The sequence below is a fragment of the Stigmatopora nigra genome, chromosome 15 (genome assembly GCF_051989575.1).
Source record: "Stigmatopora nigra isolate UIUO_SnigA chromosome 15, RoL_Snig_1.1, whole genome shotgun sequence".
NCBI lineage: Eukaryota > Metazoa > Chordata > Actinopteri > Syngnathiformes > Syngnathidae > Stigmatopora > Stigmatopora nigra.
The window spans coordinates 1989500-2006983 of NC_135522.1; the positions used below are offsets into that span (position 1 = coordinate 1989500).

A 17484-nucleotide genomic window follows, 5' to 3' on the forward strand; every position below is an offset into this window, starting at 1 on the left:
GATGACTTCCAGAATGGCTGTTCCGTCGGTATGTATTTCCTCCCTCTGTTGTCAGTAGAATTCAACGGCCTGTCAGGGGTGTGGTTTCATGCGAGAACAGCGGGGCAGTGAAAGCACCAAAGCACGACTAGCAAACAGCAGTGCATTTGAACCCCACCTCTTTTCATAGAATCCACGTTTTGATTGGCTACTACTCTTGAACTTGGCCAACTATTGGCGAAGCGAGCTGTCAGTCAAAAAGATTCTGCGTTTGTTTGGCTGGAAGTGGAAACGCCGCAATGTATACAGGACTTCAGGCGTAAGATCTCACCGACGTGCTTTGACAAGTTTTGTCACTTTTCTGCGTCTTTGTTCTGTTATTAAAAATATTTTGGGGTCGAAAATTCGCGAGTTGTGGAGAGGATATTCATCCGAACTTCCTGAAGAAGTAGGTTTATTACAAGTCAGGTAAGGAGTCATAACTATACTAATTAAGATTATGTTTTACTTGTTGTAATACATCTTGTATATATATGCGAGTTTTCTGTGCTTCGAATTTTCTAATTATGTCGTCTATGGGGCAATGTGTTAACATATTCACTGTTCATAGAGAGAAAACGTGGGCTGGCAAAATATTCGACGTTATGTAAGTTTCGTTGACAAATGTTTATTTCGAGGAGAAAATGTCTGTGTGTCATTAAGCGTGCATTAAAACTGTATATTTTGCTTTTAAAGTCATTCGTGGCCATAATGTTTATGAACCAAGATAAAAAAGGGATTAAAATTGGCTCGCTACCTCGTTTAGCCACGCCCATTTCCATCCCTGCTGCAGGACAACATAGCTGAGCACCGCACTTGCACTCGCCTGTTTACACGAAACACAAATTACTGAACAAAATGATACATCAAAATAACATTTTATGTCACCAAATGATTTTCAAATGATTCTACAGTTTACAAATTAAAATGGACGATTCACGTTTTGCTGTTGCTGGATCCCATAAAAAAATGGCATCCCATAATAAACCTTATTATTCTCCTATAGTACTGTATGGCTGGGTCCGGATTTTTATTAGTTTTTTCTTCATATACTCCCCTCCCTCTTTTTAATATCCATACGAGACGAGATCAATAAAAAATACGTTTTTGCTGTGTTTACAATGTTCCCAGTAGTGTTGAAATGGGTTGTAAATTCTTGTTATTCAACATGACCCTACAGAAAGCCTTTTTTTTGCTAGCCCTAGGGAATACCGCAGATAAAACATGATGCGTAGGTGGGTTAGAAGTTTCCTGTCTACTAATTGATAATCAATGAAAACCATCTCTTAACTCTCAGATTACAACCACACGAGTGTAATTTCAACCCGTTATGTAGCTAGCTAACATAAGAGCAACGGAATTGACTCGTTGATATGGGTTGTTATGAATTCTTGGCTACAGAACACAGGAAATGAACATCACAGAAGCACTTGGTTGTATTTGACATTTCTTTTTGGTATTTTAGGTGCGTTTTGAGTCAAGATGGCCCAGTGGAACCAGTTGCAGCAGCTGGAAACCAGGTATCTGGAGCAGCTGTATCACCTATACAGCGATAGTTTTCCCATGGAGCTGCGACAATTTCTGGCACCCTGGATTGAAAGTCAGGACTGGTGAGTGACAAATTTAACTGGAATTTTAAACGGGTTGCCAGTCCAGTGACTTGTTTTCCAGTGAACAATGATATTTCTGTTTCATAAGCCACTTACAACAATGACATAGCACGTCATTCCGATAAGTGAGAAAGCGGTTATTCAGAGTTATTGTCATTTTTGTCATTTAGTTCCTTTTGGTCGCACTTCCTTGTTTATAAATCCTTAATAACCATACCAGGAATCAGTTTAAGGTTAATGTCGCAATCAGTTGTTGCTATTATTGCTTGTTCCGGTATTTGTTTGTTATTGGAATAGAGATAATTACGGGAATTTACTTGGTAATAAAATATATGACACTTGTTAATAAAATATATGACACTTGGTAATAAAATATATGAAACTTGGTGATAAAATATATGAAACTTGGTAATAAAATATATAAAAGTTGGTAATAAAATATATAAAAGTTGGTAATAAAATATATGAAACTTGGTAATAAAATATATGAAAATTGGTAATAAAATATATGAAACTTGGTAATAAAATAATGTACATTTTCCAACTCTAAAATCTTTTCCTTCCTCTTGATTGGACAGGACTTTTGCAGCCAACAAGGAATCCCACGCCACCCTGGTGTTCCACAATCTCCTGGGTGAAATCGACCAGCAATACAGCCGCTTCCTCCAAGAGAACAACGTCCTCTACCAGCACAACCTGCGACGGATCAAGCAGCATCTCCAGAGCAAATACCTGGAGAAGCCCATGGACATCGCCCGCATCGTCGCTCGCTGCTTGTGGGAGGAGCAACGACTGCTACAAACCGCCACCGCCGCAGCACAGGTCCCTTTTTGACTCATCTGGCGCCGATCAAAATGGAGTGGGTGATTTTATGACCCATTTTGAACCCTTTTGTATCAGGACGGACAGGCCGCTCACCCTACCGGGACGGTGGTGACCGAAAAGCAACAAATTCTGGAACATAATCTCCAGGACATCAGGAAAAGAGTGCAGGTTTGATTTCTTTTTACAGACACTGAAAAGAGTAAAATGTCAATTTCTCATGCTAAGTGAGGTTTTGAAGTAGACTTAATTTACATTCTTAAGTGACTTTGGGTCACAATGTACTTAGTATTTTTTATCTCCTCTAAATGATAGTTTTTTTGTCATCAAAACTTCAATGTTTAAGTGAAATAAGTTAACTTGAACATTTTAAGGTCTTACATTCAAACGTCCTTTCCTACAGGACATGGAACAAAAGATGAAGATGCTGGAGAACCTACAGGATGACTTTGATTTCAACTACAAGACTCTGAAAAGCCAAGGAGGTGGGCTTATAAACTTTACCTTAAAATGTTACCTTCTAAATCTGACCACAAATCTAAAGAGCAACTTTTGTTTGCAGAGTTGAACCAGGATCTAAACGGGAACAGCCAGGCAGCTGCTACCAGGCAGAAAATGGCTCAGCTCGAGCAGATGCTAAGTACCCTGGACCAGCTCAGACGGGTGGGTCTTCTGGAAGATAAGAGAGATATTAAACTCACTCTCTCATGAATCAGCAGTACTTAGATATTAAACAGTACTTAGATATTAAAGAGTACTTAGATATTAAACAGCACTTAGATATTAAACAGTACTTAGATATTAAACAGTACTTAGATATTAAACAGTACTTAGATATTAAACAGTACTTAGATATGAAACACTACTTAGATATTAAACACTACTTAGATATTAAAGACTACTTAGATATTAAACACTACTTAGATATTAAACCCTACTTAGATATTAAACAGTACTTAGATATTAAACAGTACTTATATATTAAACACTACTTAGATATTAAACACTACTTAGATATTAAACACTACTTAGATATTAAACACTACTTAGATTTTAAACACTACTTAGATATTAAAGAGTACTTAGATATTAAATAGTACTTAGATATTAAACACTACTTAGATATTAAACCCTACTTAGATATTAAACAGTACTTAGATATTTAACAGTACTTAGATATTAAACAGTACTTAGATATTAAACAGTACTTAGATATTAAACAGTACTTAGATATTAAACAGTACTTAGATATTAGACAGTACTTAGATATTAAACAGTACTTAGATATTAAACAGTACTTAGATATTAGACAGTACTTAGATATTAAACAGTACTTAGATATTAAACAGTACTTAGATATTAAACAGTACTTAGATATTAAACAGTTCTTAGATATTAAACAGTACTTAGATATTAAACACTACTTAGATATTAAACAGTACTTAGAAATTAAATAGTACTTAGATATTAAACAGTACTTAGATATTAAACAGTACTTAGATATTAGACAGTACTTAGATATTAAACAGTACTTAGATATTAAACAGTACTTAGATATTAAACAGTACTTAGATATTAAACAATACTTAGATAGTAAACACTACTTAGATATTAAACACTACTTAGATATTAAACAGTACTTAGATATTAAACACTACTTAGATATTAAACACTACTTAGATATTAAACAGTACTTAGATATTAAATAGTACTTAGATATTAAACACTACTTAGATATTAAACACTACTTAGATATTAAACAGTACTTAGACATTAAACAGTACTTAGACATTAAATAGTACTTAGATATTCAACACTACTTAGATATTCAACAGTACTTGGATATTAAACAGTACTTAGATATTAAACAGTGCTTAGATATTAAACACTACTTAGATATTAAACAGTACTTAGATATTAAACAGTACTTATATATTAAACAGTACTTAGATATCAAACAGTACTTAGATATTGAACAGTATAAACGAATACAATGCTGTAGGTTAACGGGTATGCAACTTTCTTGGCAGCAAATTGTGACCGAGATGGGAGGCTTGTTGACAGCAATGGACTACGTGCAGAAGAACCTGACAGACGAAGAGCTGGCCGACTGGAAGCGACGGCAGCAGATCACTTGCATTGGAGGCCCGCCTAACATCTGCCTGGACCGCCTCGAAACATGGTATATATATCATATTGGGTCACTGGGCTGACATTATTATTTTTTTTGGTGATCTAAGTTGAGAAACATTTCAAACCAGGATCACGTCCTTGGCCGAGTCCCAGCTTCAGATTCGGCAGCAAATCAAGAAACTGGAGGAACTCCAGCAAAAGGTGTCTTACAAGGGAGACCCCATTGTACAACACCGGCCTGCCCTGGAGGAGAAAATTGTGGACTTGTTTAGAAACCTCATGAAGAGGTATTACTGAATCATCAAAGTCATTTTTAGAAAAAAATGACACTCAATTTGACTTGTATTGTTGTCACTCAACAGCGCATTTGTGGTGGAGAGACAACCTTGCATGCCAATGCACCCAGACAGACCACTGGTCATCAAAACAGGGGTACAGTTCACCAACAAAGTCAGGTATGGATTTGATGTCATTCATGTTAATGATAAAATATATGTAAATATGTAAGATTGTAGTTGAAGGCTAATTTCCATCTTTAGCCCCTTGTGTAGGTTGAAGATAAACCATGACACACATAGCACAGTTTTAGAGAGCGTTGTGATGGCAATTTTCTTCGTCTTAATAGCCAGGCTTTAAAATGATTGGCGAAGAGGTTCAGAGACGGGAGTTCACGTATGTTAATTGATTTTTAGGTATGAAAAGAGAAGGCTGAATGCACTCTTTTTAAAGGGAATAACACAGTCACTCGTAGAGCCAGCCCTCCTTGTTGATTTTTTTTTTGTATTATTATTATTTTTTGCTGCTATGTCTTGATTACAAGATTGAGAATGAGATTTTTTTTGCTTCATAGTACTCTAAGTTAGTTTTGTCTATGGAATCTTTCTATGGATTTTTTGGGGGAAGAACGGCAACATAAAAGAAAATGCCATTTCTAGCGAAATTAGTTTTTTTTGGTCACTTCTGGGTCGATTGTGAGACATTTTTTTGTTGATTTTGATGTCACATACAGTTTATTTTTCGTCACTCCCTGTTGATTTATGAACATTTTGGGTCACTATTTGTCGATTTGAGGGCGTTTTTGGGTCACCTGTTATTGATACAGGTCATACCATTTTTTAATGAATTGTTATTTTAAATATGATTATTCTTGCAGGCTACTTGTGAAGTTTCCAGAGCTCAATTACCAGCTGAAAATTAAAGTTTGCATCGACAAGTAAGTTTGAAAAATATTATTATTTACACAACCAGCCATTTTACTGCCATATCACGTTAGAAAATACTACAATTTTATTTTTTTTCAGGGAGTCTGGAGATGTGGCTGCGATAAGAGGGTAAGCTTTTATCCTGTCCAAAACCGAAGCATACTTTACGCAAAATCTAACTCACCGCTTTTTTCAGGGCCCGTAAATTCAACATCCTCGGTACCAACACCAAAGTCATGAACATGGAAGAGTCCAACAACGGCAGTCTATCAGCAGAGTTCAAACACTTGGTAAGTCGGAGACTCCGTTCGGATCAGCTGACAAAATCGCACTTCCCGGAGGCCTAAACCTGGTTTCCTGTTTGTTGTAGACACTCAGAGAGCAGCGCTGTGGTAACGGCGGGCGCACCAACAGTGACGTAAGTGCCGAAGCGAGGTACAGTAAAACTACGGTGTTTGGATTTTAGCCCACAATTCCACAAGCGGAATACGAAATACCAAGCATACATTTTAAAGATTAAAAGAACTGGATTAAAAACCCTGAATATTCAGTTTTTTATAGATCTAAAACAATGTTTATTTCAGCTTATTTTAATATATTTTTTAGATTTTACAAAATTATTTTTGAACTAAAAACAGAAAAAAAATGATTAAAAAATTACAATTATTGATTTAAAAGGAGAAAATCAGGAAATTTAATATACATCTATATTCTTCATTTTAATTTGATCTTAAAACAAAAAGTCGGCACTCATCATTTACTTTCCCGGGCCACACAAAATGATGCGGTGGGCCAGAATTGGCCCCCGGGCCTCCACTTTGACACATGTGGCGTAGACCATTTGAAATGATCAAAAAAATTCATCAAAATAATTGAAAAACGTGGACAGGTATGATCTAAAGTGTGTACTTTATACTTACAACTGTGTTTTTTTTCTGTTAGGCCTCTTTAATTGTCACAGAGGAGCTTCATCTAATCACATTTGAGACGGAAGTTTATCACCAGGGCCTGAAGATCGATCTGGAGGTAAGTAAAAAAAAAATTGACCGGTCAAAAGGCTTAAAAACACAAGCATGAGGAGCTACAAAAAGAAAAACTTTTCCACATTTTCCGCAGACCCATTCGTTGCCTGTGGTTGTCATATCCAACATCTGCCAGATGCCAAACGCCTGGGCGTCCATCTTGTGGTACAACATGCTTACCGACCAGCCAAAGGTGGCCAGCTTCATTCTCAAACCAGGGGAAGGAAATAAGGCTATGAAACATGACGATGTTTTGTATCCTTTCAACAGAATGTCAACTTCTTCACCAAGCCACCAGTAGGGACATGGGACCAAGTAGCCGAAGTGCTCAGCTGGCAGTTTTCGTCCACCACCAAACGAGGACTGACTATCGAGCAGCTCACGACGTTGGCAGAGAAACTGCTAGGTGAGGAGATTGTTTTCTGCCCATTGTGTGTGTGTATGTTAAGCTTCTCTCGCTATGTTTGTCCAAACAGTGCAACATAGAGACTTTAAATGTTTTTAGGGTGGTGAGAAATTGTTGTCTTATGCTAATAGATGAGCTACTTGTCCAAAATACTATTAAAATGCTGCATGAGCAAGTTTATTAAACTTTTAAATGGCATTCATTTAAATACTAGGAAACTAGAGTTATTGGGGGGCGATAACTAGCTTGTATTTGTTTTGATTCATTTTATTTTTGCAAATAATTAATTAATTTAGAAATGTATTTATCGGAAAAACAACATTTGCGACAAATGAATAATCTTTGTATGTAAAAATGTGCGCCATAATTATTGTTTTTTGCCTCCAGGGCCGTCCGTGAACTACTCCGGCTGTCAATTTACGTGGGCTAAGTTTTGTAAGGTAACTCAGTTTGTTCTTTCTTCACCATGTTTAACCTGTTTGATATTCTGGTTATTAAAAAAATGGATTTTTTTCATAGGAGAACATGGCCGGAAAAGGCTTTTCTTTCTGGGTGTGGCTGGATAATATCATCGACCTGGTTAAAAAGTATATCTTGGCACTATGGAATGAGGGGTGAGGAGTTTGATTTTATTTTCTTCTAATTTCTGAGTTATTTCTTGCTGATTTCAGGTCATTTTTGTTGCTATTGGCGCCCCAAAAAAACTTTATTTGTTCCAATTTCAGCTACATCATGGGCTTTATCAGCAAGGAGCGAGAAAGGGCTATTCTCAGCCCTAAACCGCCCGGCACATTTCTATTGCGCTTCAGCGAGAGCAGCAAAGAGGGAGGCATCACCTTCACGTGGGTGGAGAAAGACATCAACGGTGCCTGCTTATTTTTTACTGAATTAAAATCCAAATGGTGGGTCAAACTAAATTTTTGTGAGGCTAAAAATACTCCTGTGGGCTTACAGGCAAAACTCAGATCCAGTCGGTGGAGCCTTACACCAAACAGCAACTCAATAACATGTCCTTCGCCGATATTATCATGGGCTACAAAATCATGGACGCCACCAATATCCTGGTGTCCCCTCTGGTTTACCTCTACCCTGAAATTCCTAAGGAGGAAGCCTTCGGGAAGTATTGCAGGGTGGATGCGGCTCCCGAACCCGAGCCGGTTGACTCCACGAACAGTAAGTGGCCATTTTTTTCTGTTATCGTTACTTTGAAACACATTTACTAATTTACTTGACTTATTTTGCATTATTCCTGGAAATAAAGACTCATGATACTAGCTTATTAATAAAATCAGTGTTTTCATTCACACAAATCAGTTAGCAAACAACTTAGCTAAACTTAAACTACAACTTTAATTGAACATATATACATTTCCACATTTATCTTGAGATCGTAACTAACTCTACTTGTATATTTAAGAGAATGACCTCAATTTTATCCTTATCTTAATTTACTGGACCCTCTGATGGGCCGATTTTGGCCCCCGGGCCGTATGTTGGACACCACTATTTGTATTTTTAACCCTATTTTTTTCTCAACAGTTATTCAGCCATACTTGAAGACCAAGTTTATCTGCGTTACCCCGTAAGTTACTGCAAAGACACTTTTCACCTTTACTTGAATTACTGAATTGGAAAGAAAAAATGGCCGCTTTAGTCAACCTGTGATCTGGAGGTCTACGCGACGTGTGTACGTATTTACGTCAACGTGACAAGTTGATGTTTACATTCGATGCCTTGTAAGCTGTAGCCGTGTGAAAGGCCAGACATGTTTACATTACAAATGGACCGACAAATATTTAAAGTGCGAACAGATGGACAGACAGATATTCACACTCTTGTTTACACGAACGGACACCTCGACGTTACGTGCGGGTGAACGGATTGCTTTGGATTCCGCGCTTACGTCAACAACCAGTAAAAATGGAGATGCTATTTTTCCATCCTCCCAAATTCGTGTCAACTAAAATTAACCTTATATTGGCACAATTGGGCGCCTAGTACTTGCAAAATGACACAATTTTGCAAAATCCAAGTTCAAATTGTTGTGTCTTTTCCACTGTTGAGCCCTTAAAAAAGCCGTTTTGCTGTTTGAAAGTCATTTCATAAGCAAACGACCACACCTGTCTCCGTAGGTGTCCCTCCGTGTTCATGGACTTTCCGGACAGTGAGCTGCTTGGGAACGGATTTCCGGGGTAGGCGCTTTTGGAGGGGCGGGGCATGTAGGGACACTGTGTGTACAGTATGTGTCACTCAACGTGTGTTTGTAGTTAGCTCACCCATCCATCCACACTATCTGAAACTCATGCTGTGTTCCATTTCTGCATACCGCGATCATCTAACCCAAGGGTGTGCTAGCATGTTTGTTTGACCATGCGTGTCCAATCAAGTGACGTCACCGTAACTGTTTTTTTTTCTTTTCCTGCCTCGCCAGCACCAACTCGGGCAACACCAGCGACCTTTTCTCACTCTCGCTCTCCCCGCGCACTCTGGATTCGTTGATGCCCAATGATGCCGAGGGTAATCCGGGACATCTGGGTGAGTTATGGACAAACATGTACTCACTTGCCCGTAGGCAATCACCAGAAATAAAATAAAAACTCCTACAATGACAAGAAGTTGTCTTAAAGATTTTACTACGGCATGTTTCTGGTTGTGATGTCACAACAAATATTATTCTGATTGTGATGCCACAACCAGAAATCATTCTGGTTGTGATGTCAGAACAAGAAATTATTCTGGTTGTGATTCTGGTTGTGATGTCTCAACCAGAAATGATTCTGGTTGTGATGTCACAACCAGAAATGATTCTGGTTGTGATGTCACAACTAGAAATTATGTCACAACCAGAAATTATTTTGGTTGTGATGTCACAACCAGAAATTATTTTGGTTGTGATGTCACAACCAGAAATTATTTTGGTTGTGATGTCACAACCAGAAATTATGTCACAACCAGAAATTATTCTGGTTGTAATGTCACAACCAGAAATTATTCTGGTTGTAATGTCACAAGCAGAAATAATTCTGGTTGTGATATCACAACCAGAAATGATTCTGGTTGTGATGATACAACCAGAAATGATTCCGGTTGTGATATCACAACCAGAATTGATGGAAAAAGTCAGCCTCTCTGATGCAGTGTTTATGTGGAAAAACAGTCACATTTAAAATATATCTGACCAGAAATGTTGGTTTGTTTGACATGTTCACAATTTTTTGCATTTTTAAGGTTAAATTAATTTAAAAAATCAACTTTAGACTAATTTTGCTACCTTGTTTTTGTACAGAATCACTGACGGTGGACATGGATGTCGCCTCTCCCATACACGTGAACACATCCAACTTGGTTTGAGTGGAAAAAAAACATTTTCATTGTTTGTTTTTTAACTGTTGGTTGAGACCTTCAATAGTGTGCTGACACCATGATGTATAAATATAAAAAAAATACACACTTTTTTTTCAATGTTGCCTCGGTTCAAAGTGAACGTGAGTTGTTTTTCTTGTTCTATTTTTGTAGTGCTTAAGTGTGTCATTTTTCATCCCCTGCCAAATGTAATTAGCAACTGTGGGCATTACCATATTTACCTACCATGGTTATCTTTAAGATCTATAAAGCCACGTGTACTGTATATAACTACATTTATCACAATTTACTCTTCAATGAGCAATTGCTCCGGTCTTCTATTTTTCTCCCAACATATTTGCATTGTTTTCAGCTCAACTGCCATGTTTGACACTTATTTCTTGTACAATAACAAATGTTACTGTTGCAGTCATTACAGTATATTTAGGCAATAAAATGAAATTCACCTTGAAGTGTCTCGTTTAAAAATATTACAGATAAAATGTACTTTTTTATTTTTATTTGGGAAAGCAGATTTAGGACCAGCTGGCAGTTTTCGTCCACCACCAAACGAGGACTGACTATCGAGCAGCTAACGACGTTGGCAGAGAAACTGCTAGGTGAGGAGATTGTTTTCTGCCCATTGTGTGTGTGTATGTTAAGATTCTCTCGCTAAGTTTGTCCAAACCGTGCAATGTAGAGAGTTGAAATTTTTTTTGATGGTCACAAACGGCTATCTGATTCTAATAGACGTCCAAAATATTATTTAAGTGCTGCATGAGCAAGTTCATTAAACTTTTAAAGGGCATTCATTTAAATACTAGCAAACTAGTGTTATTGGGGCAATAACTAGCTTGTATTTGTTTTTATTCATTTTATTTTTACAAAATTAATTCATTTAGAAATTATTTTGGGAAAGCAGATTTTAGATCAGTACTAGATAAATTTTTTTTCCACTTTATTAGATGTGGATATTGCATGCATATTCACACAGACATGAAACTTTCATTTTCATTTTTTCAGAACTATGACACACTGTAATTCCCATAATGTCTTTCTTTTTACTCATCAGTATTCAAAAAGTTTTTTTTAAATCCCAGTTTCGTTAGTTGAATAACCCCCACTTTTAATATTTTCTGATTAAGGTTGCCGGCTGCAAAAATGATGAAGGTAACTTTATAATTAATACATCGTAATTGTTTCCTTTCTGTTATTCATTTATCGCAAGTTAATTAACACATTTGCCACAATGTTGCTTGATTAATTTGCTCTAACTTTAAATGTTCATAAACATTACAAGAAAATTGAAAAACCTTTTACAGCTGTATAAAAAAACACACTAAAACAAATGACTAATTGTAAAAATGTAATGAGTTTTCATCAAACAAATTAGTCTCCAAATTGTGATAATAAATTATTTGAAGTTCACCTTTGAACCGAAGAGTGTCGCTGTTTATCCAGGAGTAATAGAGGAATTTTGGTAGATTTTATTTTTGTCATTTTAAATTATGCATAAGCGTCTTTTTTTGGTAACAACACAATTTATATTAAGAGGGAATTACATTAGTATTTACAATCAGTTTATTACGGGACATGGATGTATTAATTATGCAAACAAATATCTGTAAATATCTGCATTTCTCTACAGCTTTACCAGTTTTTTTTATATCCCAAAATACAAAATTAATTTCTTTATTTATAAAGATTTAAAATTGTCTAAGCCCTAATTTCACACGAAGGCAATTTATGAGAAAATTATTTCCTCTCCAAATGACATTTTATTTTGTTAACGTGAAGTGACATTTTTTTCAAATGACCCTACTTTCTTGCCTTCTAAAAATTTAAAACAGTTCAACTCAAACAGCCAATTACACGCCAAAGCCAACTCATAAAAAAACTTAATAATTTACTTTAATTTTGTTAGCAAGAATTGACATTTGCCTATCATAAAACGTGCACTTGACATAATACGTAAACCGTTCTTAAGTGACTTCCTATCGTTCCTATTGTCGTTTCTCCTCACCAGCAGTGAGTGACAACCGGAAGTGGGCGGAGTCAGCGACAGCGATCGACTGAGCCACACACATAGAGAGAGAGAGCGAGAGAGAGGTCGCCGAACGAAGAGGTCAGCAAACTGCGACGAACTCCAGCGACCGACCGTACGAGCGTGCAGGCGTAGCTCCCCACCCCCGGACTCAGTGCACCTTGTGGCCGCCTTCGTGCACGGGAGAGCCGCGGCGGTGGTCGTCGCCCCCACGGAGGTAAGAAGGACATAAACGACGCTTGTTTTCTCATGTTTTTATCTCGCCGTAAAGAAACTCGTGTGCCACTTGACACCCAAGCTATTACGACACGCTGCTAATACGAAACATTTGTAAACAAACTCTCTGAAGCCGTTATAGTGAGGGGTTTTGCAGAGGTTGGGGGCGGGGGACCCTGCCGGTGGTGTCCGCCGAAGAAGGTTCAACAGGCGGTTGAAGGCATCCCCGCATGCCGCCTCCGCCTCCACGACTGTCACTTATTTTTTCTTAATGATTTTTTTTTGTGTGCTAATGTTTACTATTCCCTGACAAGCAAATAACACGTGAAGATAACGTTGCAAAATTGGATCTTAAAGTTGTAAATAGTCTCTATGGAGGAGACTAAAAGTACTCGAGTAGTAGTACTACAGAGAATTGGAAAATAAAAGTACAAAGCTTCTGAAACTAGTAAAAATGAAACTGGGAAAAAGGGGAAACATGTCATTTGATGAGTATTTTTAAATAGGATTTTTTTTCTTAGTCGGTTTGATTTTAGTTCATATATTTATTTCTGAAAGGTATTTGTTCACATGGTGTAAAAGTCCAAATTTCAATGGTATTTATTTCTTCTTGACTGTCTCTGTCACACAGCTTGCAAAAGACCAGAACAAACAAATGTTGTCAGAAAGATAAACACTGCGTAAAATATTTCCCTCTGAAAAAAAATCTTCACTAGTCCCAAACTTGTACTTTCCCAAAATACTAATCAAATAACAAAAGACAGCATGTAAGCTTGTGGTCACCAGAATTATACGTCAAAAAAACGATACAAGAATATAATCAAAGCGTTCTTCTTCAATTAAACCACTATAATTGTGAATTCCATTTAAACTGGGTAAAAAAAAAAACCTAAAATTTTTTGTATATGGACGTTGAGCGTCCTAACCGTTGAGTTAATATTCCAAATATTCATTATGTGGACTACTTATTATTAAATTGGATATATTGGACACCACTGAGCCATAATTCTTAAAAAAAAAAAAAAAAAAAAAAAAAATTATGCAAATTCTATCACCGATCATAATGGGACTTTAAATCCAGGTTGTCAGAAACGAGAAGCAAAATAAAAATTATTATTATCATAAGCAGTAATGTCACCACCACCAAAATCAAATTATATTATTTTTCCCCTTGCCCTGATTTGCGTTTAAAAATAAAAATAAAAATAAAAATCGACTGTCAAATCCAAAGCCGTTTACCATTCGACGCCTGGTGACTTTTTACAGTGTAATAAAAATATTTTTGAATATAAAAGCAGCCATCAATGCAGGAATATGTACCATTACAAATCATATATATTGATAATACTTTTAGTTAATAATAAGACCAAAAATATAAACATTACAAGAAAATTGACTTTTTACAGTGTAATAAAACATTTTTCAATATGAAAACAGCCATCAATGCAAAATGATGTATATTAATGATACTTTTAGCTAATAACAAGGCCAACAGTTCATTTCAAGTGTGGATTGTCGCCATCCCATCATCATGTGTGTGTCGCTTTGCGGTTTTGTCGGTCGGGGAGAACCCGTTCTCAGCAGTAACGTTGCGATTAGCTGGAAGTCAGACCATCAAAGTTGTTTTTTTTTTTATTATGCATGAGTGAGCTATGAGTCAAAGGTGTCAGACCCGGTAGCGAAGCGTTTCTCGTCAGTGACCCGCACGCTAACGGGAAGTCAGTCAGTCAGTCAAGTCGGCCCAAACGCTCCTCCGATGGCGACATGTCGACGGACATCCAAAATAAAACGTGCGCGCTGTCAAGGTTGAAAGGGAAACGGCTAACCTTGTGAGGGAAGCCATCAGGAAGCATGTGTTGACCACCAACCCCACACACACACATATACACACATACACACATGTACACACATATACACACATATACACACTTCCCCTCCCCTCACCCCCTTTGCCTTTTTCAACCTCCACCCTCTTTCAGTTGCGCTAATCCGCCGGTCATGTGACCAGCGGCTTTCAACCCGGAGCGCCCCTGATCCTTCTGTCGAATAACGCCGCTGATTGTTGACATCCCAAAACGGGCGGGCCATCCCTCTCGCCCGTCTCATGATCGCCGCCGGCTTGGATTTTTACGGCTCGATTATCCATTCTTATTCACGAGACGTCCCCGAATAATCGGACGGTCGGCTGTTTTAGACAGTGACGCAAAGTTTCCTTTTCGGATTGGGTTTTTAAAAGTTGCGAAATGGAGGTGGCCGGAATGGGGTTGGGGATTGTGGGTGTATGGTTTAATCATTTTTTTGGGGGTTTGCTTAATAGTTAAGGGAGCCTAAATATATGCATGTTGCCACTGAACTGTGTGGATGAAGTGTTTCTAGGCTGTTGTGTTTATTTGTTAGGGAAAAGTGAATGGAAGTCCAGCAAAATGCAATACGGTAATCCCTCAAATATTGTGGTTTATGTCGACCAAACATGGCCGTGATCGTTGGAAAATTGCGAAGTAATGTCACCCCTATTATAAGTTTTTTTTTTTATTTCTTGCGTGCATTTTTACATTTTTATGAATTAAAAAAAAGTTGTAAACATTTTTTTTTTGCGGAAAAAAATCGCAATAGGTGAAGACGCGATAAATGAGGGATTACTGTATTATTATTTCAATATGGCATTTTGTCACCCAAAAAAAAAACAATTTCATCCAAAAATATGGCATAAATATTTTTTTTCTTTCAAATTTTAGGGAAATTGGAGTGTGTGTTGGATGTCTTCCAAATTTTGCACTTAACCGATCAAAGGATTGATTACAAAAAAAATTATGAAAACAAATCGTAGCCTAATTGATGACCTTTTATATCATCAAAAACATTGGCCACTCCTCAAAATGTTTTAGCCCCGCCCTCTCTTATTTTTTCTCCATCCGGCCCTGGGCAAACCAAGCCATACGTGACCTCAACTCGGGACGATAAAAGCACCGTTGTTGATGTTGAGCAGGACGTCTAAGCCAATTACGGCTTTACTGCAAACTAGCGGACGCCTCCAATAATGGACGCCATTAAAATAAATGCACAAGTTCTTTTTTTAGCTCATGGCAAATGCTAGCTAACAAATACAAATACAGCCTATGGTTAATGAACAGGAATAACACACAAATCTTTGAATTAGCCGCCGGCCGCTAGCAGAGCGGATTAGCCTAACCTCTCGGAAAGTCTGGATTATCCGATATCGATCGTTGCAGTCTGGCGGATTCTCTCCAACGACTCTGCCAGATCGTCGTCGGCCATTTTCACTAATGTTCCCTCTAATTTTTCATGTAAAACATGCTGTAAACCACAAAAAACATAATAGTGGGTAGAGCTACTGCCATTGGCTGTCGTGTAAACGGCGCCATCATGGGGAAAGGAGTGTAAAAAAAACAAAATTGGATTTTATTTACTGCGCGCCATATGATTGCTGCTGCGCAGAGAAGCACAATTGCTTAAAGGGAACATTGCTTGACATCCAAAGACCGATTGGTCATTTGGGCCTCAACGGCTGGCGTCGTTAAATCCCATCTGTCGCCTGCCGCCGTCCTACTCGTTGAATCCATCGCGTGCCGTCGTAAATAAAACGCCGGGGATGGGCGGATAACGTATTGTGCCCCGCTTGGGAATTTTCCGTCACGCCGTCGTGAAACCGGCCTGTGGTTGACGTCGACTCATTGCTAAAAACAGAATAGCTACAAATGGCGCTACTGTAGTGTGTCGTACAATGATAGCATGGTGACGGATAGTAGCTTCACAGTTTAGCATAAATGCTATTTAACCTACAAGGATAATGTTTTTGTGTGTTTTTCTTGGTTTGTTATTGTTTGTTGGGGTTCAGAAAAAATGCATTTAGAAGGTAAACTATGTTTAAAGGCTGTATTACATGTTTGGGATTTTAGAGGGGATAAATATTTACATTTTTTAGGGTTGTAGGTCAAACTATGAATTGAAAATGTTGAGGAAAATGTACAGATATGTCGTATTTTTGGGACTATAATGTGAAGAAAAATATATAAACACGGTGCACTGGAGTATAAAGGCGCATTTTTGGGAGGGATTTTTATTTTATTTGATCATAAACCATGAACAACCATGTGTTAAAATATATATTATATAAAATGGATAACAACTGTTTAAATAGGCATCTGTTCACCATAACAGTTTTTTTCTGATAATTATAATCTTATAAAAGTCAGAAGCCCGGACAAACGTACAAAAAAGTCCAGAAAATACAAAAGTATTATAACAGTCACGAAAAGTACCCTTTAAAATTGTCATCTGAGATTTTTTGCCACCGGGAAAACAAACATTTTCATACGTCAATGCCACAAAACAAATTTTGGAAGAAAATATTATTATGACAATACTTCTTTTTTATTCAATGTTATGACAACAGCTGGTCACCATGTCACGCCACACGCATTGCGGCCGCGTTTCTTCCAAGAACGACATCAACAATGACATCATCAACACTGGCCGAGCTCCCTGTAGCCTTCGGAGTGGACCCATGACCCTTGACCCCACCCCCAACCCCCCCTCCTAACTAGGTCGTCTGTTTTTAGATTCAGTCCAAAAGCGCTGAGTAATGAAAGAGCATGTTTTGAATAGCGGCTACCCGAGAGCCGCGCTATGCTAGGAGTCGTTCCGCCGC

General features: G+C 37.7%; 2 protein-coding genes across 5 annotated transcripts in view; both read left to right on the forward strand.

Annotated features, from left to right (window-relative positions):
- Positions 1-238: 238 nt before the first annotated feature.
- On the forward strand, positions 239-11028 carry stat3 (signal transducer and activator of transcription 3 (acute-phase response factor)). 2 transcript variants are annotated; one of them, XM_077734525.1, is made up of 24 exons: positions 239-447; positions 1484-1628; positions 2207-2450; positions 2529-2621; positions 2854-2935; positions 3013-3113; positions 4481-4632; positions 4712-4870; positions 4946-5038; positions 5737-5796; positions 5885-5914; positions 5982-6075; positions 6156-6203; positions 6728-6811; positions 6902-7000; positions 7078-7213; positions 7601-7653; positions 7733-7827; positions 7939-8078; positions 8168-8386; positions 8753-8795; positions 9346-9405; positions 9645-9748; positions 10500-11028. In XM_077734525.1, exons 2-24 carry the CDS (start codon positions 1501-1503, stop codon positions 10562-10564), a joined length of 2382 nt encoding a protein of 793 aa, XP_077590651.1. In that variant the 5' UTR covers positions 239-447; positions 1484-1500; the 3' UTR covers positions 10565-11028. The 2 variants fall into 2 exon arrangements, with proteins under 2 accessions (XP_077590651.1, XP_077590652.1); XM_077734526.1 differs by lacking the exon at positions 9346-9405.
- Positions 11029-11700: 672 nt separating this feature from the next.
- Positions 11701-17484, forward strand: part of LOC144208597 (signal transducer and activator of transcription 5B-like) — a 28077-nt gene continuing 22293 nt past the window's right edge. The window contains exons 1-2 of one of the 3 annotated variants that reach the window (XM_077734528.1): positions 11701-11725; positions 12582-12816. The gene's annotated coding sequence lies outside the window, so the exon portion shown is untranslated. The remainder of the gene's footprint in view (positions 11726-12581; positions 12817-17484) is intronic. The other 2 variants (XM_077734527.1, XM_077734529.1) reach the window with 2 other exon arrangements.